The sequence below is a fragment of the Chlorocebus sabaeus genome, chromosome 10, assembly GCF_047675955.1.
Source record: "Chlorocebus sabaeus isolate Y175 chromosome 10, mChlSab1.0.hap1, whole genome shotgun sequence".
Lineage (NCBI taxonomy): Eukaryota > Metazoa > Chordata > Mammalia > Primates > Cercopithecidae > Chlorocebus > Chlorocebus sabaeus.
The window spans coordinates 66,065,467-66,091,276 of NC_132913.1; the positions used below are offsets into that span (position 1 = coordinate 66,065,467).

General features: G+C 36.8%; 1 protein-coding gene across 3 annotated transcripts in view; it reads right to left on the bottom strand.

The window, feature by feature from the left end:
- Positions 1–20,750, bottom strand: part of TTN (titin) — a 270,912-nt gene extending 250,162 nt beyond the window's left edge. For all 3 annotated transcript variants that reach the window (XM_073019847.1, XM_073019846.1, XM_073019848.1), the window contains exons 1-15: positions 20,612–20,750; positions 18,244–18,447; positions 16,513–16,800; positions 15,943–16,028; positions 15,604–15,848; positions 11,050–11,380; positions 10,528–10,680; positions 9,535–9,672; positions 8,217–8,342; positions 6,888–7,025; positions 6,163–6,300; positions 5,545–5,682; positions 2,044–2,337; positions 1,817–1,939; positions 257–538 (exon numbers count right to left, since the gene is read on the bottom strand). In XM_073019847.1, the coding sequence (XP_072875948.1) occupies positions 257–538; positions 1,817–1,939; positions 2,044–2,337; positions 5,545–5,682; positions 6,163–6,300; positions 6,888–7,025; positions 8,217–8,342; positions 9,535–9,672; positions 10,528–10,680; positions 11,050–11,380; positions 15,604–15,848; positions 15,943–16,028; positions 16,513–16,800; positions 18,244–18,447; positions 20,612–20,702 (2,775 nt within the window). In that variant the 5' untranslated portion in view covers positions 20,703–20,750. The remainder of the gene's footprint in view (positions 1–256; positions 539–1,816; positions 1,940–2,043; positions 2,338–5,544; positions 5,683–6,162; positions 6,301–6,887; positions 7,026–8,216; positions 8,343–9,534; positions 9,673–10,527; positions 10,681–11,049; positions 11,381–15,603; positions 15,849–15,942; positions 16,029–16,512; positions 16,801–18,243; positions 18,448–20,611) is intronic.
- Positions 20,751–25,810: the final 5,060 nt, after the last annotated feature.

Consider the following 25,810-nt stretch of genomic DNA (forward strand, 5'->3'; position numbering starts at 1 on the left):
CTAGATTTTTACAAATTATATTACAAAATGCTCATGAAATTAAGGGAAATCTCATAAACTCTTAGCTCATGCCACATTATTAAAATAATCTGAGAAAATGATCTCCGACCCATACTGTGCTCCATAAAAATCAAGTCTTAGCGTGGTAAAGGAGAAAGGCAAGACTCCGCTGGCTACTTTTCAGTACAAACTAGCCAACCACCTGGCCCTGCTCAATGGGAATGGGCCAAGCAACAGCGGGTAACCAGTGACCAACCTTGGCTTCGCGCCCGTGCAGTACTTCAAAGCGCTCTTCACGGACGGTGGCGCCAGTGATGCTCACCCCTACTTCCTTTTTCACCTCAATGCCAGCTTGACTCTTGTAAGTATCTGGCATGTCAGCGAAGGGGAACTGTGGCGAGGGTGTGGGCTCTGCCCTTACTCTAGTCTCACTGGGCTTCACAGTAGGAGCCTTCACCGATTTGGTGATCTTCTGAGCAGAAGATGTGGCTGACAACTCTTTTTGTAATGTGGCAATAGCACTACCGGCTATTGATGCCTACATGGAAACAGAGTCAGAAAATAAAGTCACTTAACCATTCTCAGATGGCTAACCCTCTTGGACTGAGTCTCAGCCTATTTCTATAAGGTCCGTTTTTTAATGTTCTCGTTATCACTCATTATCACACAGTTAATGAAAAGTCAGTTAGAGATAAGCCAATTATAAAGCTCCTTGTCATGCCTGTTAATTTGTAAAACAAATTTTAAATATCTTTTTTAAAGAGTTGTATTCAGAACTCCTTATTTTACAGCTTTTATCATAAAAGGACGGCGTGTTCTAAAGCTTAGTCATGAATTTTCACTTGACCATTCCGATGAATGCCACTTTTGAATATGCCACAGTGGGAGATTCAAAATTAAGAAATTATTGAAATTGTTGGTAAATTCCTAAGAACTACTTTGCAATAGTACATTTGAGTTTTAGCCACAAATCTATGTGAAAGGTGAACATGGAGACATTCAGACAAAATATTTTAAAGGTTTCCTTATTGCTTTTATTCTGTTGCGGTCTATGGTTATTTGTTTTGTAATTTGGGACTAAATCGAATACAGGCGTTATATGTAACTTACAGTTCTTTGAAACCATGGAAGGTTTGGGTTCTATTTCTTGGATATGTATGATAACAATAGTGATTAATATCAAGGATTTATTACATGCTGACAACTTGTTAAGGTTTTTATATACTTTTTACTTGCATTTTACATGTACGTTTACTTTCTCCTGATGACAGAGGTTATAAGGGGGAAGATAGGGCACTAATCCAGAGCTATTTGATTCCACAATCCAACCCAACCACTATATAGTACCACCTCTCCATCTTGCTATATATACTCATATATTTATATATTGAGTATATAAATATATGATTTCTCAATGTCTGTCTTTATTATTGAAACACATTCGCAGTTAAGTTACTCTGAAATGTCTCACAGCATAAGTAAAATTATGCTGTGTAATATACTACTTTCACAAAATCATCAGAACAATAATAAAACAATTGAGTTTGAGCTGTCCCTGAAATGTGAACTAGAGAGAAGCCTTTGTGGATTTGTGTCTCCTCAGAGGTATAAGATAACCACTTGTGACTCTAGGCTCACTCTCCTGGGCAAGTTTCAGAAATAAAAAATTTAGGGCATCTGGGCCCACTGTGAATGCAAACACACACACACATCACCAAAAAAAGCCTCCATTGGCCTACTCCAAAGATGCTCTATTTCACAGGTTAGATACTTATTTCCTTTAAACATTTCTGTATCACGCTCTGTAACTTCTTACCTCATATCCATGTTCTGTCTTAGGAACAGAAATTTTTGAAACAGTAAAGTGAGGGCTAGCTGTGCGGGGGCGTTTATCCACATGGACTAATCTTTCCGTTGTTAGATCTGTAGTTTTCTTAATCTGCATTGAAATGAAACTCAGTGATACCATTGATCACCAATGACCACAGCAGCGAGGCTTGCTTTACCATGAACGAGGTGAAAAATCAGCAGGTATAGACTCACCTGTGATGATATGTGCATTCCCATTTGATCAGTAGTTTTGATATGAGTCTCAGAAGGAGCCTGGATTACTACAGGCTTGACTGCTTTAGGGACAACATGGGGTTCTGAGGCTGGACGTTGGGGAGGCTCAGCTACCTTTGCGGCGGAAATGCGTTCCTTATATCCGTACTCCAAAGTGGTCTGCTGAGCATAGGATTCTTCAAGACGCCCAGGCTCTCTGGGCTCTCTGACTCGGGCTTGGTCTACTGCAGCAACAACTGTTGCTACAGCTTCAGCCTTTTTTCCAACATCCACCTAGAGACAAGGGTTCCAGAATTAATACACAGGAATATCAAGATGAGGCTGGAACATCTCCTAGGCATCAGGACAGGCAAATGGCTAAAGGCGTGATAGGTAGATGGCATCCACGTTATACAGCAGTGTTAATGTGTCTAGAAATGTATCTCAGAAACATTTGTAGGGACTATTTCATTGATTATTATATTGTACAGACATCGATTTAGATCCACTCTCTGTACACCTGCTTAATTATACTAGACATTAAATCACATAGACACAACATAGGACAATCACAATATGAACATAAAATCATAAGGAGATTTTGAAATTTTGTAGAATTTTTCCAGGCAGAGAGTCATTCAGCAATTGGAAAATCAGAATTTTGGAGCTGGCTCTCTTCACTGATTATTTTTATTATCTTGTTGACCATTTAGTCTGATGTTAATGCAATGACAGTGGTGATATAAGTGCACTCAAATACCATCATCATCCCATCCAGAAAAATCAGTAACTACAGAGTTACATGGTTGCATGCAAATCGGACATAACATGAAAGCTCATAAACACAGAGTGAGCATATGAATTTACTTATGATTCCCTAAGGGTAAGATTTGTTTAATCTATTAGAAAATACCTGTCTCAAAACACACAGATGACAAAGAGAACCCCGTACAAATGAAAATATTGTGGTTAAAATGAAAGTGTTATCATGTTTGGATTCAAGAGAACAACCTTTCACATTGGTGTTTAATTTACTTTCATTATTATGGAGAGTTAAAGCAAAGAATGAAACAAATATTATTTTCTCGTTTCTGAGTCTGATGAACATAAATGGAAATAAAATTTGCAGAGCGGTTTCTCTTCTAAAGAAGGCAAACTAGCTGATGTGGCTTAGATATTATGATTCTATGTGATACTTGGGAACAGCACACCACAAAAATCACATAGCCATGTTCATCCAGTGCTTTTTAAAAGTAAGATTGGAAAATTTCATTAATGTTCAGTTTTCTATATCTGTGAATAGAATCTAGAATGCATCGGAAACATTCTTCAACTATGCTACCTGTATATCTTTAAAAATTGTTCTCTGAACTGTTGAAGATATAAATGAGATTTTTCTGAGATAGAATTGGGTCTTTAGTGATCATGGGCTTTATCCAGGGCTTCCTTTTAGGAAGACACAAACAATTTCATCTGCCTCGAAGGACTGCAAATACCATCTTCACTTTAGATTGCATCATCTCAGAAGAAAACATAAAATATACATGAGGCTTAGGTGAGTTAAGTTTGTCTATTTATTTGTTTCTTTTTTAAAAACTATATTGGCAATGAGCTGACTTTAATTGTCTAGACGTTTTAAAATGTTAACATCTTCGACAGATAACACTAAATAAATATATATTATTTTGATTGTAGATTGATCACATTTCCACCATATCTCATTTGAACCTTTTAGCCAGTCTGATATGAAGTAGTCAGGTTAAGTCTTAATTTTATTTTAACAATGATAAAAGAAACTGTCATTTGACTAAATATCACACAACTGAAATATTTAAATTTTGTTCTTAATTTTAAACATATGGAAAAATCTTAATCATGGTAGAATATTTTAAATTGAGGAAACATCTGTCTGTTTTTTCCTTGAATTATTGTATATCAAATTTATATACACACACTTATTGATGGACTACAAATGAGTATGCTGGTAACTGCTTTTATTTCTTAGTGGACTTTGATATCTCTCATGTTTGTAACCTAGAGAAGCAGGAAGACAAATTGGACTAGAATATACCAGTTCATACCACGTGAATGCTGAGAATAAATTTAGGAGACATAAAGAAGAGTATTACATGGTCTGACTTTTCACTACTAGAAATGCTCACTGTTCAACTGGAGGATGGACTGAATCTAACCATCTCTACTGTTTTATTGATCAGTCAAGCAATTAGATGGAACACTGGAAGCACAATTCATGACGGATGAAAAGTTATGAGAGTTGATGATGAAATGGGATGAAACAATACTTGTCACCTCCATTGCATCAGTTTTCATCTCTTCTTGGAAAAGATGTATTTGTTCTTGTTTAACAGCAAATACTTCTCTAGTTGTTGGCGGTGCGGCTGATTCAGCAGATTTTGCAGTGGTAACTACTACTTTAGGTATAAACATTTTCTCAGCTTCCATCCTTAGCTATTTTTTAACAAAAATAAGATAGTGAATTCATGACAAAATTTGAATGGAAACAAAAATAAAAAGTTAATCACTCATGAAGTTGTTGCATAGTGGAATTTCTATGATTTATGAGACTTCTGTAAGGCTGATATGCCATTAAATGTTAGACTTGAGTAAAGGTTTAAAAAGTTTATCTTAAATCATGTCTTAGGAAAAAAAAAGATGTAGAGTTAGAAAATGACATTGAGGGAAATACAAATAGGATTCAGGCCATCCTGCTAATGAAATGCGGAAACTTTAGTTGCTAATTTTCAAGTGGTATATTAGCAATAAAGAATACAATTAGGTAAATGGCTCATTTGGAGTAAATGATAGTAATGGGAAACAGTTTAATTCATGGATATTTCATAGCTACAAATAGATACAGTAATCTTTTCATGGCTTATGTGTAATTGTTCTGTTTGGATACTTCCTTCTCTAGATTTTAATATGCATCTTGTTTAGCTTTAGTGGGAGCTGCTACAGCAGGCATTATAATTTTTTCAGCTTATCTTCTCCTGTGATATTTACAGGAGGGAAAAAAGATAAAGTTTCATACAAAGAAAATTATGGGTAATTTACTGAAATAAGTCCATATTCCATAACATAATATACTGAATTTATGACCCCTCAAAACACATATCTTCTTGACAGTGATTAAGAGTCATCATTTACTTATACAACTTTGTGTTTTAAAAAATGTTCATGGGCCTCTTAAAATTAGCCTGCATGCAATTTTAATCAACTTCTGGAAGATTCCCAGATGTTAATAAAATGTTGAAAATAATGGCGAAGAGGTAAGTGGAGAAAGGGATGTGTAGTAATATTAACAATAAATCTTTTTTAGTTTCCAATTATTTAATTGTCTAAAAACTAAATTCAGTTAATAGTGACTCATACATAAGAAATTCAGAGATTTGATATTAATGTATTATAATAAGGAATTTCACATGATATGTGGTATTAATGTATTATAATAGGGGATTTCACACTTGGAACAACAATAGTCACCTTTCCATGGGTAACTTGGGTTTGTTCTTGTCTAGTAGCCATAGTTTCTCTAGTTCTCAGTATTGTTTCTTGTTCTTTGGCTTTAGCAGTAGCAACTGCTATTGTAGACAAGGCAGTTTTCTCAGCTTCCTTTCTCATCTGATTATTACAGTAAAATCAAGATTTAAGTTGAACAGGGCTTCGAACACACATAGTATGACCCTTCCCGCTTCCTCATGGTGATGCAAGATGGTTATTCAGGGTTAAATACACAAGAGAAATTAACGTTCACCTGGCAATGTCTACATATACTGACTGCGAATCACAAAACTTAGAAATGTTAGCTATTTAAAAACCTCTAGATGAGTCCCTATGTCGCTTTTTAAAAATTAAGCTAAAAAATGCTAATCTTCATGCAAAGAATAATGGTGAATAAAATGAATTATAAATGTTACCAAGGATGAAAATTAAATGTGCAGATAAAATTAATGATAATCAGTTGCATATTTACTGTTTTGTTTTTAGTTAGGGGTTTTAAAAGGCAAATATAGATTAATAATTCATACCACATTGTAGTTAATAGTTTACTAGAAATTAGTTTAAAGATGAACTTTTCACAGCTCAAATATCTGTATTCACCTTTTCCTGAGTTATTTGAACTTGTTCTCTTTTGGTAGTAATGCCTTCTCTACTTCTTGATACTAAATCTTGTTCTTTGACTTTGGGTGTGGCAACTATGACTTTAGGTACAACTGTTTTCCTAGTTTCCTTCATTATCTGATCACACACAAAAAGTAAGAAAATAGTCATTAATTCCATAAGTCTTTAATAAAAGAAACATAAGTCAAAAAGAAAGGAGGCAAAATTTCTTCCTATTCAAGGAAGTTTTAATTACACTAAAATATATCATTTGAGCTGCTTTGATCATCCATACTGTTTCACTGGCAAAAATATCTAAACAATAAGTCCAGTTTAAAATAAAAAAATGTGATTAACAATAAAAGACTAATGAGTGCTCTTTTGTATTTTTCACATTTTAAAAATTATAATCTATAAGACATTTCAATAGCACTGTAAATAGCACATTTTTTTGTATTATGAATTGACTTATTTACAGACATCTGCTTCAATAGGAAGACATTAAAGTGAATTATTATATTATATTAGTAACAAGCCAAAGAATGTCTGAAAGTTAGGAATGAATTGGCGGTGAAAGGTAGCTGTGTGGGGAAAGAAATTTTCTATTTGCATTATAAGAAGAGGTGAAAGTGAAGAAGTGATGATTAAGATCCATGATGGAAATGTAGGTGATTTGCAAATGAAATGGTGCAAGAGTGACTTTCACATTGGCAGGAAGTCATCACCTTTTCATGACTTAGGTGCATTTGATCTTGTTGTGTGGCAGTTTCTTCTTGAGCTCCCGGGACTGTTTCTAGTTTTGTGGACTTTGCAGTGGCAACTACCACCATGGATGCAGCAGTTATCTCAGTTTCCTGTCTTATCTGATTTTTAGAGTAAAATAAAGATTTGAGTTTCAAAAGATACAAAAGAAATGGCACGACATCCTTGAAACATTCAGGAAAATACAGAATGCTTAGTGGTGAAAGATAAAATGTCAGATTTCCATTTTAGGGGCCTACACTTGTGCTTCAGACATAGACTGCTTTCCTGAGGTATGGTCTTCTTTTCTGCCCACATGCTCCTTAGCAAATTGTCCTAGAACTGAAAATATCTTGGTTGGCTGCTGACAAGTGGCTAGAAAACTATAGGCCAGCTGAACTTGCCAGTCACCAGTATTGCAATGGCCATGGGGATTTCTATGCCTTTGATTATGCCAAGTAGGGTTCTTGCTACATTCAAAGTGTCTCACTCACAGTAAGGAGAGGGAAATTCAGTCAGCAGCCTCTGGTCAGCCTTTTAAGTGTACAGGGTTCTCAACTGGACCTTTGAAGAAAGTAGCTCTAAGATCAGCAAAGAGCTTGAGTTCAAGGAGGATGAGCACACGTGCCCTCTTCAACATGGAAGAATTCAAGATAAATGCCTCTCTCCTGACACTTAAAGGCTTGATTTCACATACGGGAGAGATGTGGATTTTAATGATACTGAGATTGTCCTTACACAGCTCTAGGGCACAACAGCAGCAAATGCTTCTAGGTCACTGTTTATCAATCATGATTTGAAGGTTTTTTTTTTTTTTTTTGAGGAAGTATTCGCTTTCGCCGATGTCTGGCATTTCCTCACTTTCCCTCGCTATTTATTCGGGGTGTTTATGGCTGATGTGTGTGTGTGTGTGCATGTGCACACACATGATGTGTCTTACAACTATGTAAAGTTTGTGCATTACAATCTAAGTGACTGAGGGCTTAGGCTATGCACAAAGAAACCGACTGTCCCGGTGGGTAACTGGATTGGCATGATATCTATCATCCATTCATGTATGTTCTAGAAAGTTCATAGATGTGCCCTAAACTGTTCTGTAGACAGTCTCCTGAAAACTGATCAAGTGAGTGGAAAATAGTGCAATGTGAACATAATTTCCATCTTGAGTTTCAATGCTAGACATAGAGGAACAATAACAAAAAATATACAACAAAATACTTCTCCATTTGTGGGTTTCAGTTATAAGCTACCTGCAGCTGGCTGTAATGTGATATTGTCAACGAACTACAAAATATTTAGAAAATCGAACTTACTGTTTCTTGAGTTACTTGTTTTTGTTTCGTAGTAATTTCTCCAGAAATTCTAGTTTCTTGTTCTTTGGCTTTAGCTGCCGAAATTACTACCTTTGGTACAAATGTTTTTTCAGTTTCTTTTCTTATCTGCAAACAATGATTTAAAAAAAACCCTTATTTCCTGATGCCCAATGAAATGATATGGTGTTTATTAAATATAACAACATAGGAATTTGAAGATGTAAAATCCCTTTTCTGGAGATGTCACTAAATAAAATAAATAATCTCATGTTCATAAATAAGATCATGCTCTTTCTCTCCCTAAACTGTACATTATGTAGGCTGCTTAGAGAAAACAAAGTTTAATTCAACACTTTGTTTTGAACAGGAGAACTGTAGTCTTCTTTAAAATGACTTCCAATTTTTACAAATAGATCTATGGCAATATTATTCTGTACTAATTCTGACATCTAAAGGTAATCTTAGAATATATATCAGAATGGAAAGCTTTAGAAGTAATTTTGTCTGATCTTTTTATTTTCCATGTGAGAAATCAAGCACGGATAATTTATAATCTGCATTTATACAATAATTTTGTCTTGTCAATTTTCCTAAATACTGTGAAGAATGCTGTTTCCATCTGGGCATCTAAGTTATATGCGTATATAGGGGGACAGTTTTCTCCATTTGCCTCTGTGCTGTTCTCAAATATCTCATCACTGAAACACAGAATCTCAAGGCTGAAAGAGACTTGAAAGTTCATCTTCTCAAACCACCCAACTGACAACTGGTTCCATTGGCCAAGAGCTTTACTAACTGGCCTTTTCCAATCTGTCCCCAAATGCTGCCAACCATGGGGCTGTCCTTTTCGCCTTTTCTGGTCATTTGGCTTGTTAAGGCTATGCTGTCCATTCCACTTCAAACTCATGTGTAAATGTCTTCCCAAGTAGCCAGGAAGCAGTTGCTAAGATTTCTAAAGCAAAGTGAGTTCAGTGTCTCCTCCACTTTTCCCCATTCCTGCCTCAGCATTGATTTCTTCCTCCTGGTTTTACCCGTCTGTCCTCTCCCTATAGTCATACACTTATATCCCCAGATCAATGTGGTGAGATCCCTGGTGTATGTTCACAGAGTTCTTTTTCATACTCATAAGGGGAGCATTCAGGGACGCTACCAAACTTTGGTATCCAGTACCCAGAAATTTACACATACAACAAGGGGATTTTATTAGCATGCTAACAACCATATGGCCCAAAAAACAACACTCTTCATGGTAAAGGTGATTATCTGTGTTGACCCCTGTAAGAACCTCAGTGAATTTTAAATAGAAAACCATTTTCACCTGCTCACGAGTTACGTGCATCTGCTCTTGCTTTGTGGTAATTACTTCTCTGGTTCTTGATTTTAATTCTTGTTCCTTGGCTTTATCGGCGGCCACTACTACCTTAGTTACAGCAGTCTTCTCCGCCTCCTTTCTTACCTGCTTTTCATAGAGGAAAGGAAGAAAACACTTTAATGCATCTTACATAAAAAGTTCAAGACCAGCCTGGCCAACATGGTGAAATCTTCTACTAAAAAATACAAAAATTAGCTGGGTGTGGTGGTACACACCTGTAATCCCAGCTACTCACGAGACTGAGGCACAAGAATCACTCAAACCCAGGAGGTGGAGGCTGCAGTGAGCTGAGATCATGCCACTGCACTCCAGCCTGGGCGACAGAGCAAGACTCTGTCTCAAAAAAGGAAAAAAGTTACAATAATCTGTCAGGATCTAGACATAAATGTCACACAAGAGAGGTAAGGAGGAAAGCTGGAATGATTTTAAACTCTAACAGAAGATCTATTCAAATATGAGGTGGGACATTATCCTGGATTTATAATACCGTTCCAGCTATGAATCAAGTGTCATGTTTGTTTTGAGAAAAGTAAAAACAAAAGTCCTTTGGGGAAATTTAGAGAAATGTAATGCCTGCCCTGAAATAGTAGTTTCCACGTCCAGTGTGTGCAGTGACTGAGTTCTAGAATTGACTGGTCTCTGTTTCTCCAGCCACCCTTTGCCTTCCTACCTTGAATACCATAGTTGACTTTTGCCTGCTCATATAGCCCAGGTATTTCTGGCCTACTCTGCTCTTCTGATATTCACATTGTCAACACCTTTGGTATCTCAGACCACCTTTTGCTCAGAAAGTTCTAAAAGTCTGGGCCCTGCTGGACTCAAGGCTGTCTTCAGAATGAATTGAGCATTGCTGCATGCAAAGCTCAGTGGATGGTGGTTGAGTAAACGTGCACTGAAGGACGCGGCTCTGCAGGTGCCCCATGGCAGCCTCACACGTACCTGTTCTTGAGCAGGTTGGACATGCACAGCAGTCGTGGTTGTCCTCTGAGCAGTCTGCTCTACAGCGCTGATCACTGGTTCTCTCACTCTGGCCATATCAACAGCAGCAACAACAGTCGCAACAGCTGCACTTTTGTCAGCATCTTGTTTCACCTAGATTAGAAATGACCAAGTAGATTACTTTTTAAAATGACATGCCGAGTAGAAAATAAAAAAGCATACTAGAAAACTGAGCTACCTAGAGCAAAATACACTCATATATAAGCATTTATTATTGCCAAGAAATATAGAGGCTGTATCATTAAAACCTGTATTTTATAGAAACTTCACAGATTGGAGCTTTTGTCCTAATTAAAAATGGTTTTACAAAGCATGACTACTGAATTTGGTCTTCAGTTGCTGCTATATTTTTATGTTTATATGCATTTTTCCTCCAATTTATACAGACTGAGTTTCTGGCAGAAATCCACTTGGAGAAACTAGAATGTGCAATAAGGAAAAACAAAACCATTCTGATAGTACCTCTTTAGCACCAGTGGCAACAGCCCCTGCTGCGTAGGTAGCACTGGCCGACACACTGGCGGCAGCACCCGCAGCGCCACTGATGGTCATTTGCTCCTGGACACCGTATCTCCCTTCCCATCTCTCTTCTGTCCTGATCTGAGTAGAGGTTGTCAGCGTTGTCTCTCTCATCTCAGCCTCAGATGAGGAGGCCACGTAGCCCTCTTGCTTCCAAGGCGGTGGCACTTCGGGACCTGTGGCCATGGTGGATGCCTGAGTCTTACGCATGAGCAATGGAGACCTAACAGATCTGATGGGGGATGTGGAGATTCTTGCTGCCGGAGACACGGACCTGAAAACCAAAGGCAGAGGTCAAGAATGTCAAAGCAAGTAGAGGTAATTGGATGTGAATCATGGATGAAAATCTGGAAGTGCTTTAAGGCAGAGTTTTAAAATGTGTGCCTCCATAACCTATTCAGAGGGTAAATAATGTACTTGGAAGTAATCTGTTTTAAATCTCAATAAACCTATTCTTATCTGCTGTAACCCTGTAAGAGAATCAGCTTTAATTCCAAATAAGCTGGGGATTTCGTGCCCTGCACCTTCTCACATTAAAAAAAAAAAAAAAAAAAAAAAAAAAAATCACAACAGAAAAAGCTACTTCTTTAATATACAGCCAAAGGAAAGACATGTCAAATCCAGCAACCTCTGTATTCCCAATTCATCTCTGTATTTCAATTCTGGGGGGTTAGAGGATGTCAAATAGGTGTTATAAGAAGAAAGGTTTCTGTAATCAAAATGTTTGTGCCGCTCTTGACTAAGCAGCTTAAGCCTTTCCCCCGCCCCCCCATTGCAGGACTTCCCACAGCCTTTACTATGTCAGTATGCCTTGTGAATTTCCAGGACAGGAGGACACATTCTCAGGAAGCTTTCTGCAGCATGTTGCTGGGTATAGGTTGTGCAGTGCACTTTGCAAATTGCTGCTTTAGCTAAAGTGTTTGTGGACAGCTACTTTTAATTTCCTCCATATTTGTTTACTCACGCCCTCCTTGTATTGCACTCTGGACTTATTTTAAATATCTTTAGAGTTATTGTGGGAATTGACTAATTTAAAAAACTAATGATTCTGTGATTTTTGGTTAAATTGATAAAGTTGCTTCTTCCAGAATAGTTTTCATTGTTTGCTTTTTAGATGTATCCAAAGTGCAAGTAGCATCAGTTGAAGAATATGGGTGCTAAATCCCAGCACTGATGGCCAAAAATGACTATTTCTGATCTATAGCAATAATTCTGGGGATTGGCCTACTATTGTAAGGTAAAATTTTTTTCAAAACTAATTTAATTATTAATAAGGCTTATTACATTTTCCTCTCTAGGTGGCAGTATTGCCCTATCATTGCATTTTTTATTAATTCTGCATATAAGAAAATGTTTATAAATACATTCTGTCACTATCTAGGATATTAGCTTACACTGATCATAAATGAAATGATTATTCTAATTAAGCTCAAGGTACAGTTGATATTTTCTGTAACTTACAGAGTACCTTAACAGTACATTACAACATTAACTGGTTTCACGAAGAATTGTTTATTTTCTCGAGGAAGGGCTTTTTTTGTGTGAAAATCCATTTACATTTTGTAAATGAAATCGTAATCAAACTAAAGGAAAATCTAGGGAACAAGTCTCTTTTCTGAACATGACTGCCTTCAAAATATAACCAAAACCAAGTTAGAATAATGTGTGGTTTCCACTAACTGAAGAAAAGCAAAGAGATGTGTACTTTTAAGTTTCACCCTGTGCCTTGTTCTTGCTGTACTTAGTAAATGGGTTTAATTCTAAAACAGTTAAAGACAAGATTAGCATGACATGACTGATTAACAGCAGGTCACAGGTAAGCCCATAACTGTGAAAATCATTGTAATTTTGGTCATTATAGGAGAGTGCTTATTTCTGCACTTACAATAAAAAATAATCACCTAGTCACAGCAAGATACAATGCACCTTATTCAATGAAATATGTTTGCCTTTCAAGATTAAACTATGAGATATTTAGGAAGTAGTCTATTTTTGATAACCATTATTTTCTCTGCAAATTGGCATTTTATTTCTTAATTATTTGAAAGCAAAATTTGGGGGCAATTTGGATGGTTATTAATGAACTTTCAAAACTACTAAGATGGTCAAAATACTCCATGGGATCAGGAACACTCCATGATTCTAAATGACCCTTAGGCTTGGGTTTTAAAATATAGTTAGGTTGTTATCTCCTCAAGAAATTGCATTTGGCTTGTGTTGTGATTTCATGGTGTGCAAACTTGGATTTAGCCTGAGACTGAACATTTTTTTTTATTCAACTGCTAGACATGTTTTTTAAAGTAAGCTTTTTGTTCAAGGTTTCATGTTAGTGTTTGCCAGTATCTTTACATTTTTGTGGCTAAAACAATAAAAATTGGAAAACATCTAGCATTTTTTTCCCACATATTTATTGGACTTTTACATTGCCTCTCATGTGAAATACTTTTTTGTATCTTTTGTCTTTTTTTTATTTGTGTAGTATATTTTCCTTTAAAAATTAATTTATGGATGATTTTTAATGCATTTAGTGTATTAGTTATTTGTCATAAGTGTTGCAAACATTCCCCCAGATCCATTTCTTTCATTTTGCTTGTTTATGGGTCTTACCCAGCATAAACATACATAATTGTATATGCTATATACTGTTTCTAGGCTGGTATTGTCCACCTTGTAGCCATTTTATGTTTATTATGATACTTTTATGGCAGAGGCAATGAAGTACCTTGAGGAGGAGAAACCTCTTAAAATGTTTTCAAAAGTTCTGTTTGGTTTAGTAATGACCTTTTGCCATACATATATTTTGATTTTTATGTAGTTGAATCTGTAACTGTGTTTTTAAAAGCTTTCACCCATAAATGCTTTTGCAAATTGTCTTCTCTCTCTTTTTTTATTTTTTGACTATTTAATCAAGCTGAAATTTACTTTGTAAATAGTGAGAGGCAGAAGTTTGTGTTTGTTTGCTTCCAGATGGATAGCTAATTGGACCAGCATTCTTTATTAAAATACCTCTGCCTCCCCTGAATTGAAAGGTCACTTTGCTTTTTGAATTCCCTATATACTTGGACCTATTCTACTTGGATCTCTTTCTGGACTCTTTGTTTTGTTCCCCCAGTGTATTTTTCTATTCATTTACCAATACCATACTGTTCTGATTATAGTAACTTTACAGTATGTTTGAATATTATTTAAGTCACCTATCTCCTTATTATTCTTTTATAATAAAAAACTTTATTGGCAGGGAACATCATGTGTTTTTTATTTCATTTACATTGATCAATAAACACTTTTTGGTTTGCTCAAATTTTGTACATTTTTCATTTCATCATATTAAAAGTTTCATCATGATAAACTAAATCCCAAACTTTCAAAACTGTTATAGACAATTTACACTTGATTATATAATTTCTGAGCCCTGATTATGATACATGATCACCTTCTAAAATACTTCCATATTAAGTAAGCATAGAAGTCCATTTTATTTTCTAGATAAAATAACACAAGCATATGCAAAATATTTAAAAAGTTTTACTTACTGTCTGAATGTAAGAATATTGGCATAATTACTTTCTATTTACAAGGTACTTTCAACTAATTATCTCATTGAACCCCCAAAATGCAGTTTGAGGTCATTCTTATTGTGATTCTCTTTAACTTACAGATGACACAACTGAAACCTTAAATAAACTACTTAACTTCTTTAATTCCAGTTACCTATCAATAAAATTGAGGATAATAATTCTTACAGGTTGTGAACATTTAATAAGATAATGTATGTATAGTTCCAGTCTGACAGAGGAAGTGATCCATATATAGTGACAATTATTTTATTATTTATACTTATTGCCCTAAATCAAACTGTTAAGTGATCAGGCTGATTTGTCCTTAGGGCTTTCAACTCTAACTTCTGTACTCTTCTCCTTTCATTGTGCCATATTTTGGTCCCTAAAGTAGATATTTATTACATGAAATATAAATAAGAATTCAGAAGTTTTTAAGGGTCTTCAATTTACCTGTGGACAGTGAGGATTTGTGAAAATCATATTCAGTAACTTCTTGGTTTACCTCCTTTGTCACCTGCTACATTTTTGATTGCATGAAACTTATACGGGAGGAGGGCTGGGAAGTGCTGGGAAGAGAAGGGCGTGGTCCCTAGCGAGGCCTGTGCCCACGGACCTGGGTGAGGACAGGCACTGCTGCCTTCCTGCCCAAATGTTGCATTTCCCAATATTACCCTGACCGGCCACGCCCCCACCCTATGCCTATAAAAACCCCTGAGACCGTAGTAGGTAGACACACAGCGGCTGGATGTCGAGAGGAACACGGAGCCCCACAACCTGCCAGTTTGTATGCTCCCCTAGAGGTTTGAGCAGCGGGGGACACTGAAGAAGCGAGCCACTCTCCGCGTCTCACGCCCTGCGAGGGGGCGAGGGAATCTTTCTCGTTTCAAAACCTAGTTCCAAAATGTGCAATAACCTGCTCTTTCTATGGAAGCTTTACCTGACCGGAGATGGGGTCGGTGCCCGCACGTGTCTGACCGGGGAAGGGGAGTGTCTTATGGGCGATGGGGACTGCTGCCGAGCCAGCTGTGCTTTGGCAGCAATGGACGGTGGCGTTGGGGATCTTGATTTTGGCTTCGGAGGAATCCTGGGAGGTGTTTTATGTGGCAGCTGTTGCCCAGCGGCACCATCTATGACCATCTCAACTGTTGCAATTGATCTGGCATCAAAGTGGGCTTCAATCTTCTGTAAAAGATTAAAACAAAGCCCACGTTGAGGAGGAATAGCTGGGGACGCAACAGCCTGAAAGGCTTGAAAACCAACAGTATAGAAAAAATACCTTTTCAATTCGGGTTTGTCTTGATTCTGAAATCTGAGCAGTCGAAACAATTGTCTTTGTCTTTTTAGCAGGTACTTCTTCTTCACCTGTGGGAAGGGAAAGATGAATGTTTAGGAGGGGGCACAATGAACCATTTTAAAAGAGATTCTGTTAATTCTGACTACAAAGTCAAAAAGATTTTCTGGGTATCCCAATGGAGAAAATTGCAGAAAGTTTTGGATTTTGCATGAATATAAATTAGGTTTAAAAATAGAAAACATTCATTACTAGATAAAAATTTACTTAGAACGATTTTTAAAAATTTCATTATTTGCCAATAATTTGGAAATGTAGATCACTTAATTGAAACCCTTTCCAGTTTATAATGAGATTCATAATCACAGATTGCTTCCATTCTGCGCTCCTGCCTAGAATCTCAGGGACTTTTCATGGGTGTCGAAAAGCCGGCTTTTATATTAGCTCACAGCCTTCTTCCCAGGGCTGCGAGAGGTGGCAAGTGAACCCTTGGTCCCACTTCGTCACAAACCAGCTCTCTCCCCTTCTCTTTGTTCCCCAACCTCCAGCACATACCTTGAACCAGTAATTCAGCAGTCGAAGTAGCTCTTCCAACACTATTGGTGGCATTTACTGAATAGGTCCCTGAGTCTTCAGGGTATGCTTCTGCAATCAGTAAGCTGTAGAGCTCGCCTTCTTGTGAAATTTGGAAATCAAGGGAGCTCTGGATTTCGGCTCCATCCCGGTAGAACTTCACCACAGGTGTAGGGATTCCAGTCACTCTCACTTGGAGTCTCACTTGGCTTCCTTGTCTCACGGTCATGCTCTGCAGTCGTTGAACGAAGTTGGGTGGTGCTGTCTCAGCTGCGGGGGCAAGAGAACAAAGTTAGGAGTGAGAGCCAGGGCACTCCCCACAAGGTAATTTTTAAACAATCACAACTCCAATTCCAAAACCAGGTGATGACTCGCCAATCTAAACATCCTTAGCTGTCCTTGAACCCAGTTCACCCAGCGATGACAGCAAGAATGGAACCAGGAGATTACAGAAGGCTTTCTCACCACCCTATTTTATTTTATTTGCTTTGTTTTGCTTAGCAGTTTAGGCCAACACTTTTTGTTTCTTTGTTTTAAATAAAAGCTCTAGATTTTGTTATAACATTTCTTGAGACTCTTTCTGGCATTTCCCCCTCAACCTCACATCTAGTGCTCTATTAATATGCAAAGACCATGTTGCATATTCCAGTAAGTTGCATTAAAATGAAGTCCAGTGGTTGCTATGATGGGTGCACCTGTTACTTAAAGAATCACTACATTTTTAATTTAATTTTTAAAATCCTAAACTTTCTCCAACTTGATAGGTATTCAAATAACCCAAATATTTACTTGCATTTAAAATGTTAATCGCAATAATAATATTACTTTATTTTAATTACATTACAGAAAGGGGATTTTTTGGGTTATGTTGAAAGAAATTTTTTACAAGTGTGAGGAGTGAATGGAATTAACTTTGACATGATTTTGAGTAATAAACAACAGCAGGTGCTGCCAACCCTGTGCATTTTCCATTCGTGAATTTTCTGGGTGCATGCTAAAGTTCTACCTGAAGTTACTTGATGTGGTTTCTGTTTAGGTCAATTATAGCCCTATAATTTAACATCACTGAATGTACAGTTTATTGGATAAGCATATGTAGCTCATGTAGGATATTGTTATAAAACATGTAAAGGCATGCAATATTCTTTATAATAATGTCTCACTAGGTAGTAAAGGATAGAGAGAAACAACAGGTCACTAAGATTGGTGATAATTTTTCTGGGGAAACAGTGTCATGCATTTGAATAATGAACAAGCATTTGTTTTCTTCTGGGTATGTTTACATGCCTTTTAAATGGGTGGTCTGTAGACCACCGGCATCAGAATTATCTGGATACTTATTAAAGTGTGAATTCCTGGAGATTCACATTTTCCTGGAGAATATGTCTTATTCCTTAATAGACTTATAAACAAGGTTCCAAGCTTTTCTACTTGCTGAGAAACATGACTTTCAATATTTCCTTAACATACTTTTGAGTGTTTAATATGTGCATAGAGAAACTGATTCTCAGCCACTTTTATGATGTACCCTAGAGGAAAATTAAATTCCAAAAGGCAAACAACTTGATTACAAATAATTCAGCCTCCAGTAGGCCCTTCTCTAGTTTAAGAGCTGCATCTACCTATGCCCATAGCTTTTTCTGGACCCCTTTCCCAATTTGCCAGAGATGTCCTCTGAGGGAGCAGAGGATTGGCAGGTCCCCACCAGCCTACCTTTCACGAGAAGCTCAGCAGTACTAGTCGCTTGTCCAGATCCATTGGTGGCTCTCAGGGAATATCGTCCACTGTTGGCTTTAGTCACGGCGGGGATCGTCAGTTTAGCGCGGCCATCGCTAAAGGAGATCTGCACGCCGGGCAGAGTGGAAGTGGAAATCACCTGGCCATCCCGAATCCAGCTCACCTCAGGAACTGGAAAACCTGAAGAGCAAGAACAATTCATCTTTAGGTTTGAGTGGGCACCGCAAAGTCCTCTGCTCTGTCCCATCACGTTCACTGCCTTGTCCCAATCTGTAAAAGCTTTCCAGCATGGAATGCCACTTAATGAAAACCCAACAGTTGCATGATCAATGTGTAAACTTGCAGACCACTAGGAAGGCAGGAAGGGAGGAAACTGAGGCCAAAAGAGGCCTAATGATTTTTCCAAGGTCCTTCAGCTAGCAGTGATACAGAGGGGACCAGAATTTCCTGCCTTCCTGCCTAGGGCTCGATCTGATGCAATTTAATAGACATCATGAAAATCATGAAAGGGACTTATAAAAATGAAGAACCAAGGAAAATTTGAAATGAAAAGTGACTATTGTCCTCCTTGAGAGCAAGTGAAGAACAAAAGCAGCAAACTGATCTCCAGGTTCTGCCTGACAGGCCCAGGAGGCATGCCCTCCTCTCTCTGTGGTTACAGGGACACTGTCTTCTTGGACTCTTCTGCTTTCACAAGTGCAATCAGTAAAAACAGTGTAACACGGACAAGCAATTTCTCATAATAAGAAACCTAGTCTTTCAGAACAACATGTATCATTGGAATTGCAGCTGGAAAGTCAAATTCTCTTTATCTGCCATAAATTGTAGAGCCCAGAACTACATGTCCATGGTTTGAGGTTTTAAATATATTAAAACTCTGTACATTGAGAATGTATGAGGCACATTCAGAGCATGATTTATTTTGCACTTGGCATAAAGGTTGATGCTTTATCTACTTAGACTGGGAGGTAAAGATGATCTAGAGAAACTCTATTTTGTTGTTTATACATTAGCCAATCTCCCACTATGGCCAATTAAATAGTTTATTGGACTGATTTATGGGTATTGGATATTTTCAGTAGTGTCTTTGTAACAATTTATTTGCACATAGTTTGAAGGAACAAGAAGATATGAAGTAGCCAGATTCCACTACTTCTCAAGGAGGCAAATTCCCACTGAAGTCATATGTGTTCCGAAGTTCAGAAGTTACTGAGTGCTACCAGATAAATAAGTAAATTATTTGAAAGTCAGTAAGATTTTATCATGCAAGAGGGAATTTCATTAGTCTATATATGTACAATAGAAAATAAGTAATGATTATATGATATTTGTGCAATGTAAAATAAAGTATTATCCAGTTATGAATAAGATTGGTGCATACAATAGAAAAAAAGAGAAAAAATAAATATTATTTTATATCTTTATCATAAGCCATAAAATTTTTAAAAAGAAGTGGGCAATGAATGATGGAAGTACACTAAATTAAGAATTAAGCATGATTTTTTATTAATCCATATCAATCTTACATAGCTAGTTGTAATACTACAGAAAGATAAAATATTGATTAATTTTAAAATTATTTACAATATAGTTCATAAACTACTCCTCATTTTTTCATAAGATGATACCATGCATTTTTTTGAACCATCCATAAACCCAGTTATGAGGAAGAAAAAGAAAGGCAAAAAAGAGATGAACTTCCTTTCAAATAAAATTCTAGCATTGGTGTTTGCTTCCTTTTAAATACAGAAACCCGAGAAGCATATTATTATCTGTCATTTCAAAATGATTGGAGTCTTTTAACTCATTAGAATCACTCAATAAAGACTGAAAATAAAATAATAAAATAATGAGGAGTTGGTTAATTACTGAACAGCTCTGCCTCTGAGGAAAATTAGATGCACTGTTATTTTGCATATGAACCAACTGAAGTTCAGGTGTCCAGAGCAGGCAACCCAGACTGCCTACCCAGTGGCTCTGTGGCTGGCTTCTATTGGGCTTGAGTTCTTGGCTTCCAGTCTGGCTCTGCAGCTGAACCCAAATATAGAATGACTAAATTTGGTCCTACTTAGCTGCTGGATTCTAACAGCAATTTTAATCCAATGCTAATTATTTTTGCTTTGTGGAATAACAAATATGAATAAAACATTTTCAAGCCATTATATTGTCAGATTTTGTCAGTACTCTGTGAATGGTATACCCTTAAAATGACCTTTCCATAGTGTTGGACTAATTTACCGAAGTGAAAGCAGGGCTTAAACTTGGCATCAAATCCTGCACTAACGTTAGCTTACTGGAGAAGAGGCAAAGGAAAAAAAACAAAAGTGTGGATGTGTGAGCTTACCACTAATGTGAGCCTCAAAGGTTGCGGTACTACCCTCCAGTACCACAACGCTTTGTAACGGCTGCGTAAACGTCGGTGCTTGAGTTGTCATCTTTCTAGGCACTCTGGAAAAGAAGAGAAAATAAATTAGGGTGTCCCAACTAAGGGTCACTCCGGAGCTGCTTTGCAGATAGCAGAGACACATGTTCCTCCAAATGGATTGCTCCATAGGTCGTCTATGGGCCTAAAGTGATGGACAGGTCTTCTCTTTTGTGGTTTGAACAGTTTTGCATAGTTCATCATTGAGTTTACTTAAAGCCTAACCCAAAGAAGCAAGTGTAAGGGGAAATGGAAAAAAATATTAGCCAAACAGAGCAAGGAATGAACCCTAGTGGTCAAAGAGGGAATATACATTCTTACCAATAGTGGAAAATCAGGTTCACAGTTGAAGAAAAAGAAAACCACAGCAATGCAGGGTTAGTGAAGTGTAATTAGAGAGACAAGACATGTGATAAATGTCAAATAAACCTCTGGGCCTGGCGTGGTGGCTCATGCCGGTAATCCCAGCACTTTGGGAGGCCAAGGCGGGAGGATCACTTGAGGTCAGGAGTTCGAGACCAGTTTGGCTAACACGATGAAACCCGTCTCTACTAAAAATACAAAAATTAGTCAGGCGTGGTGGCGCATGCCTGTAGTCCCAGCTCCTTGGGAGGCTGAGGCATGAGAATTGCTTAAACCCAGGAGGTGGAGGTTGCAGTGAGCAAAGATGGTGCCACTGTACTCCAGCCTGGGTGACACAGTGAGACTCCATCTCAAAAAAATTAAATTAAATTAAATAAACCTCTGCATCAGCTTAATGTGTAAGTGACAATTATTTAAAAAATTTTCCTTTTCCCCAATATTTTTTGTTCACTCTATATTTATAAAGTTGACATTGATTCAGACATTATCTGATTACTTAAAATAGTTGCCAGAAGTAAAAATCTGGACTTTGTAATTTCTTTTCTGACTGGAAAAGCTTTGGCAAGCCTTATCAAATATGCAAACTTTTCGTAGACAGCATACGGTGCTTTTTATTTCTTAACATTTCTTCATACTGTAACTGTGCAGTAAATGTTGCTACTGCTGAAGTAAATATTCAGAAAAATTTAAATTTTAGTGAACAGGCCAAAGTTTATTATAGATCTGTAAGAAAAATGCTGGCTCGAGTTCTTAATATGGAACAATTTGCAAACTTTGAATAATGGAAGGCTGGTGTAAAATGTAGATGAAGTGAAAAGGCCTATGCTTTCATAAAGTAAAATATTCAACATCAAAGAAACGAGTATGAAATTTGCAGTTAAGTCATTTTGTTAAGTACAAGAAAGTACTTTGCCTATCAGTTTCAGAGAGATTATGTGAAGAATTTTCTGATGCATAAATACCTAATTATTCAACATGACTATTCTGTTCTGAAATAGAACATTTCTGAATTGTCAATCACTTCATTACTATTTTTCATTAAATTCTTTGTTTACTAAAACTTCATGGAGCAATAATCTTCTCAGTGATAATTCTGTTTCTTATTGTAACTTTCTACTTAGTTAAAACAATGAAACCAGCATTCTCTGAGATAATAAAATTTATATTTGGAAAATTCAGATAATATCCAAAAGCTTTCATAAATTTTTTGTCAGAAACTCCTTTTCGTAGCATATTATCTTTGGGACGAACAACTTTCTGTGTCTAACTTTTTCTGTTTACAAGCTAGTACATCTAAAAATATCTGTCTTCTTAGATATAGAATACCTAATTATACATCTATGTATTACAGGCATTGACAATTAGTAATTGAATGCTAGGAAGATGAGAAATCAAAGTGTTTTTAGAAGTAAGAAGCCTTTCCTTTAAACATTATTTCTTACCCTTCTTAGCATTAACATTTATCTCAAAATATATAATTGGACTGTGCGCTGAATTAAAATGCATGAAGAGATTCTGAATATTTTAGAAAACAATTATATCTTTTTATTCCAAATCTCTAACTATGTTGCAATTAACCAGCTTAAACTGATCTTATATTCCTATTGTCTAGGTAAATTTTGTTGCTTTAGCACTTGCTCTTCACAGGTCTTTGTCTAACTGGGGCTGAAGGTATGCATCTAAAATGTCATGCTCTTAAAATAAACTCTCCTAAACTCTCCAAGGTTGACTGACAGCAGGCAAGTGTTCTGTCACTGTCCTGCAACTGATCCCTCAGCAGTTGATTCCCTTAAAAAGTCATCAGGGTGTAGCTGATACCACATGCATTTTATCAGAGCTATTCTTGGTGTGCTTCACTTTATCATTGAGTAATATAACCTTGAACATTCTCAACAGACAAAGAGAGTCTAGACAAGAAGTAAACATTTTTCTCAACATTTCAGACCTCAACTTTTAGAATATGAAGTGAACTTAAGCAATTTGAATCATGGAATCATTTAGCTGATGTGCTAAAGCTTTCAACTTTTTAAGGAAAAATGTTCAGACATTTTAAAACAATGCAACAAGCAGATTTAAATAATGGGTCAGCACTAGCAAGAAGTAGTTATACAAACACTTGTACAAAGGCATTTAGCACACACAAATAATCCGGAGCCAGAGATCAATAAGAAAGTGACTCTACTATTAAAATAAGAAAAGTTGCTGCTCACCTGATTTCTCAAGAGTGCCTAAAAAGGGTGGGACTAAGCCCAAGGTTGCTTCTGAAACGACGTCCTATGGAGAGTTGGTTTTTCTGACCATCTCCGACATGAATCGGTGAGCCTCTAATCCTAAAAACAAAACTACACAGTCAAGACTGTGTAGTTTTGCTTTTCTATGCAATCCCTACACCCGAGGCGAGGCTGGGAATGCACGACTGCTGAAGAGCCAGGGTCTGGCCTGCCCTTATATTCACCAGATCTGCTGACAGCCCCGCATCCTTAGGCAGGGCCCTGGGTGATTGGCTGTCTTAGGAAAGCATGATGGGAGAGGACCTATTTGGTAGTGTCACATACCACCTGTTCTTCTGATTGACAGTGCTAAATTTAGTACCTCAAAGGAGACTTTACCAAGGAAATAGAACTGTATTTAAAGAATAACTGTGTTGAGACTCAGAGAAGAGAATTGGTTGCTGATGTTAAAATCTGAAAATGCAGGTCTAAAGAAGTGTGACAGTAGATAGCACTTGTGGGCTGTTACACAAAAGAGCCCCAAACCTGAGGACTCTGCCCCGAGTCAGGTCCCAGTCCAGTTCCCTTCCCCCATAAAACAAACCAAATGGACCTGTCAATCATGACAGCAGATGAGGGAATTTATCTCAAGTATGAGGCTTCACGTTCTCTGAAGAATCAGTTGCTATAAACCTTAGTGTTGAAGAGAGCTCATTTGTACTACCTACGTTCTCCAGAATCCACTTGTATTTCGGGGACAGTTACACTGATGTTAATGAGCTTATTGCTTATACAACCCTGCAAGAAATAATGTTGAAAGGCAAAATTGGAACTCTGCTTAGGTTAGTCTGCACAGTACAATGATTTCACCTTTGTCAGATTTCATTTTTGTCTGGCATTAATATTTACAAATATGTGTGCACTGCTCCTTAGTAAGTAGCCAGGTCTTATGCTTAAATCATCCATAAGGTTCTTTTTCCAGGCACATGAATGCTGTTCTGCTAATCTCTGGAGTTTGCTGTTACTAATGGGAAGTGGTTAGGAGATGATATAGTTGCTATTTTAGGACTGAATTTAATTTCAAGCAAGAGATATTTCAAATACAAAAGAGCACACCAAAAGATCTTTATAATGACTCAGCTGAGAGATTTGTGAAACTTTACTTAGAGGGAAGAAAATTGTCTTGTTGATAATGGTAAAAGACTTTTATCAATAAAAGAGACTAAAATTTTTAATTTAAGTTAAATTTCTTTATAAATTTCTGTAATAAAAATACTCCCTGTTATGGAAGAATTTGGTCATGCACTAAACTTTTCAATTTCTTGAGTATTTCATATCTTATGTTTATTTATATAGTGATTAATATGTTAATGTTTAACAGAGCTTAAATTTACTGACAACTAATGTAGTATAGTTTTATTAACAAGATGACACCATGTACCTATTTAAACATTTTTCTCCTTTACTTAAGTGGTGTATCTGTATTGGTGGCACCATTTCCACCCCCATAGATTGCATCTGCTATAATTCTATTTGATTGTTTTATTCAGAAACAACTGGTTTCATATTATATACTTTGAAAATTATTCCCAGTGAGAGATTTGTGTTACAAAGAATCTGCCAGTCATAAGGCAAAGAAACAATAGAAATATGTGATCTTTCTGTTTTGGAGTGTTCACCAATTGGTTATCTATTTAGGATACATTTGTGCATGTTTGTGTGTGTGTATGTACTGTGCATGTGTGCATATTTTTAGACTCGTTTGATCTAATGTGAAGCAGATTAATGTTGTGTTATGTTCGTTGGAATTAAAGTCAAACCATTTTAATTCTTATGGGAACTAGAGGGAAGAAGTGACTATAATCTGGAAGCCTGCGTCATCTTGACATGATGCAATTCAGGTAACTCAAGAGCCAAGAAGATGGACCATATGTTATAAACCTAAAGTCAAGTGTCTGTCCTTTTAAGGTGATTGTCTAGTCACTGTTCTTTGACTTTGCTAGACCTTGCCTCCCAACCTACATCTTTCTCTCGAGCTGGATGCTTCCTGCCCTCAAACATCAGACTCCAAGTTCTTCAGTTTGGAGCTCGGACTGGCTCTCCTTATTCCTCAGCTTGCAGACAGCCTATTGTGGGACCTTGTGATTGTTTGAATTAATACTTAACAAACTTCCCTTTTTATATATATTATATACTAGTTCTTCCATATATATATATGTATGTACACACACAAACACACACACACACATATTAGTTATGTCCCTCTAGAGAACCCTAATACACCTTGCAATATTGTCAGGATCCTTGCCTTTAGGCCTTTATATGTTTATATGACATTCAGAATTAAGAAAAGAAAAATATGAATGAACAAAAGAAAAAAGAAAAGAAAAGAAAAGAAAGGACCAGTCAGTAAATAACTAATATTCTGCTCTGAAAAAGAGTTCTTATTATTGGAATAGTAATGGACAGTATACGATATCATGGTATGCATTAGTTTTAAAATTAAATATGCCATCGTTACAATTAGTAAACTAGTCTTGTGGAAACC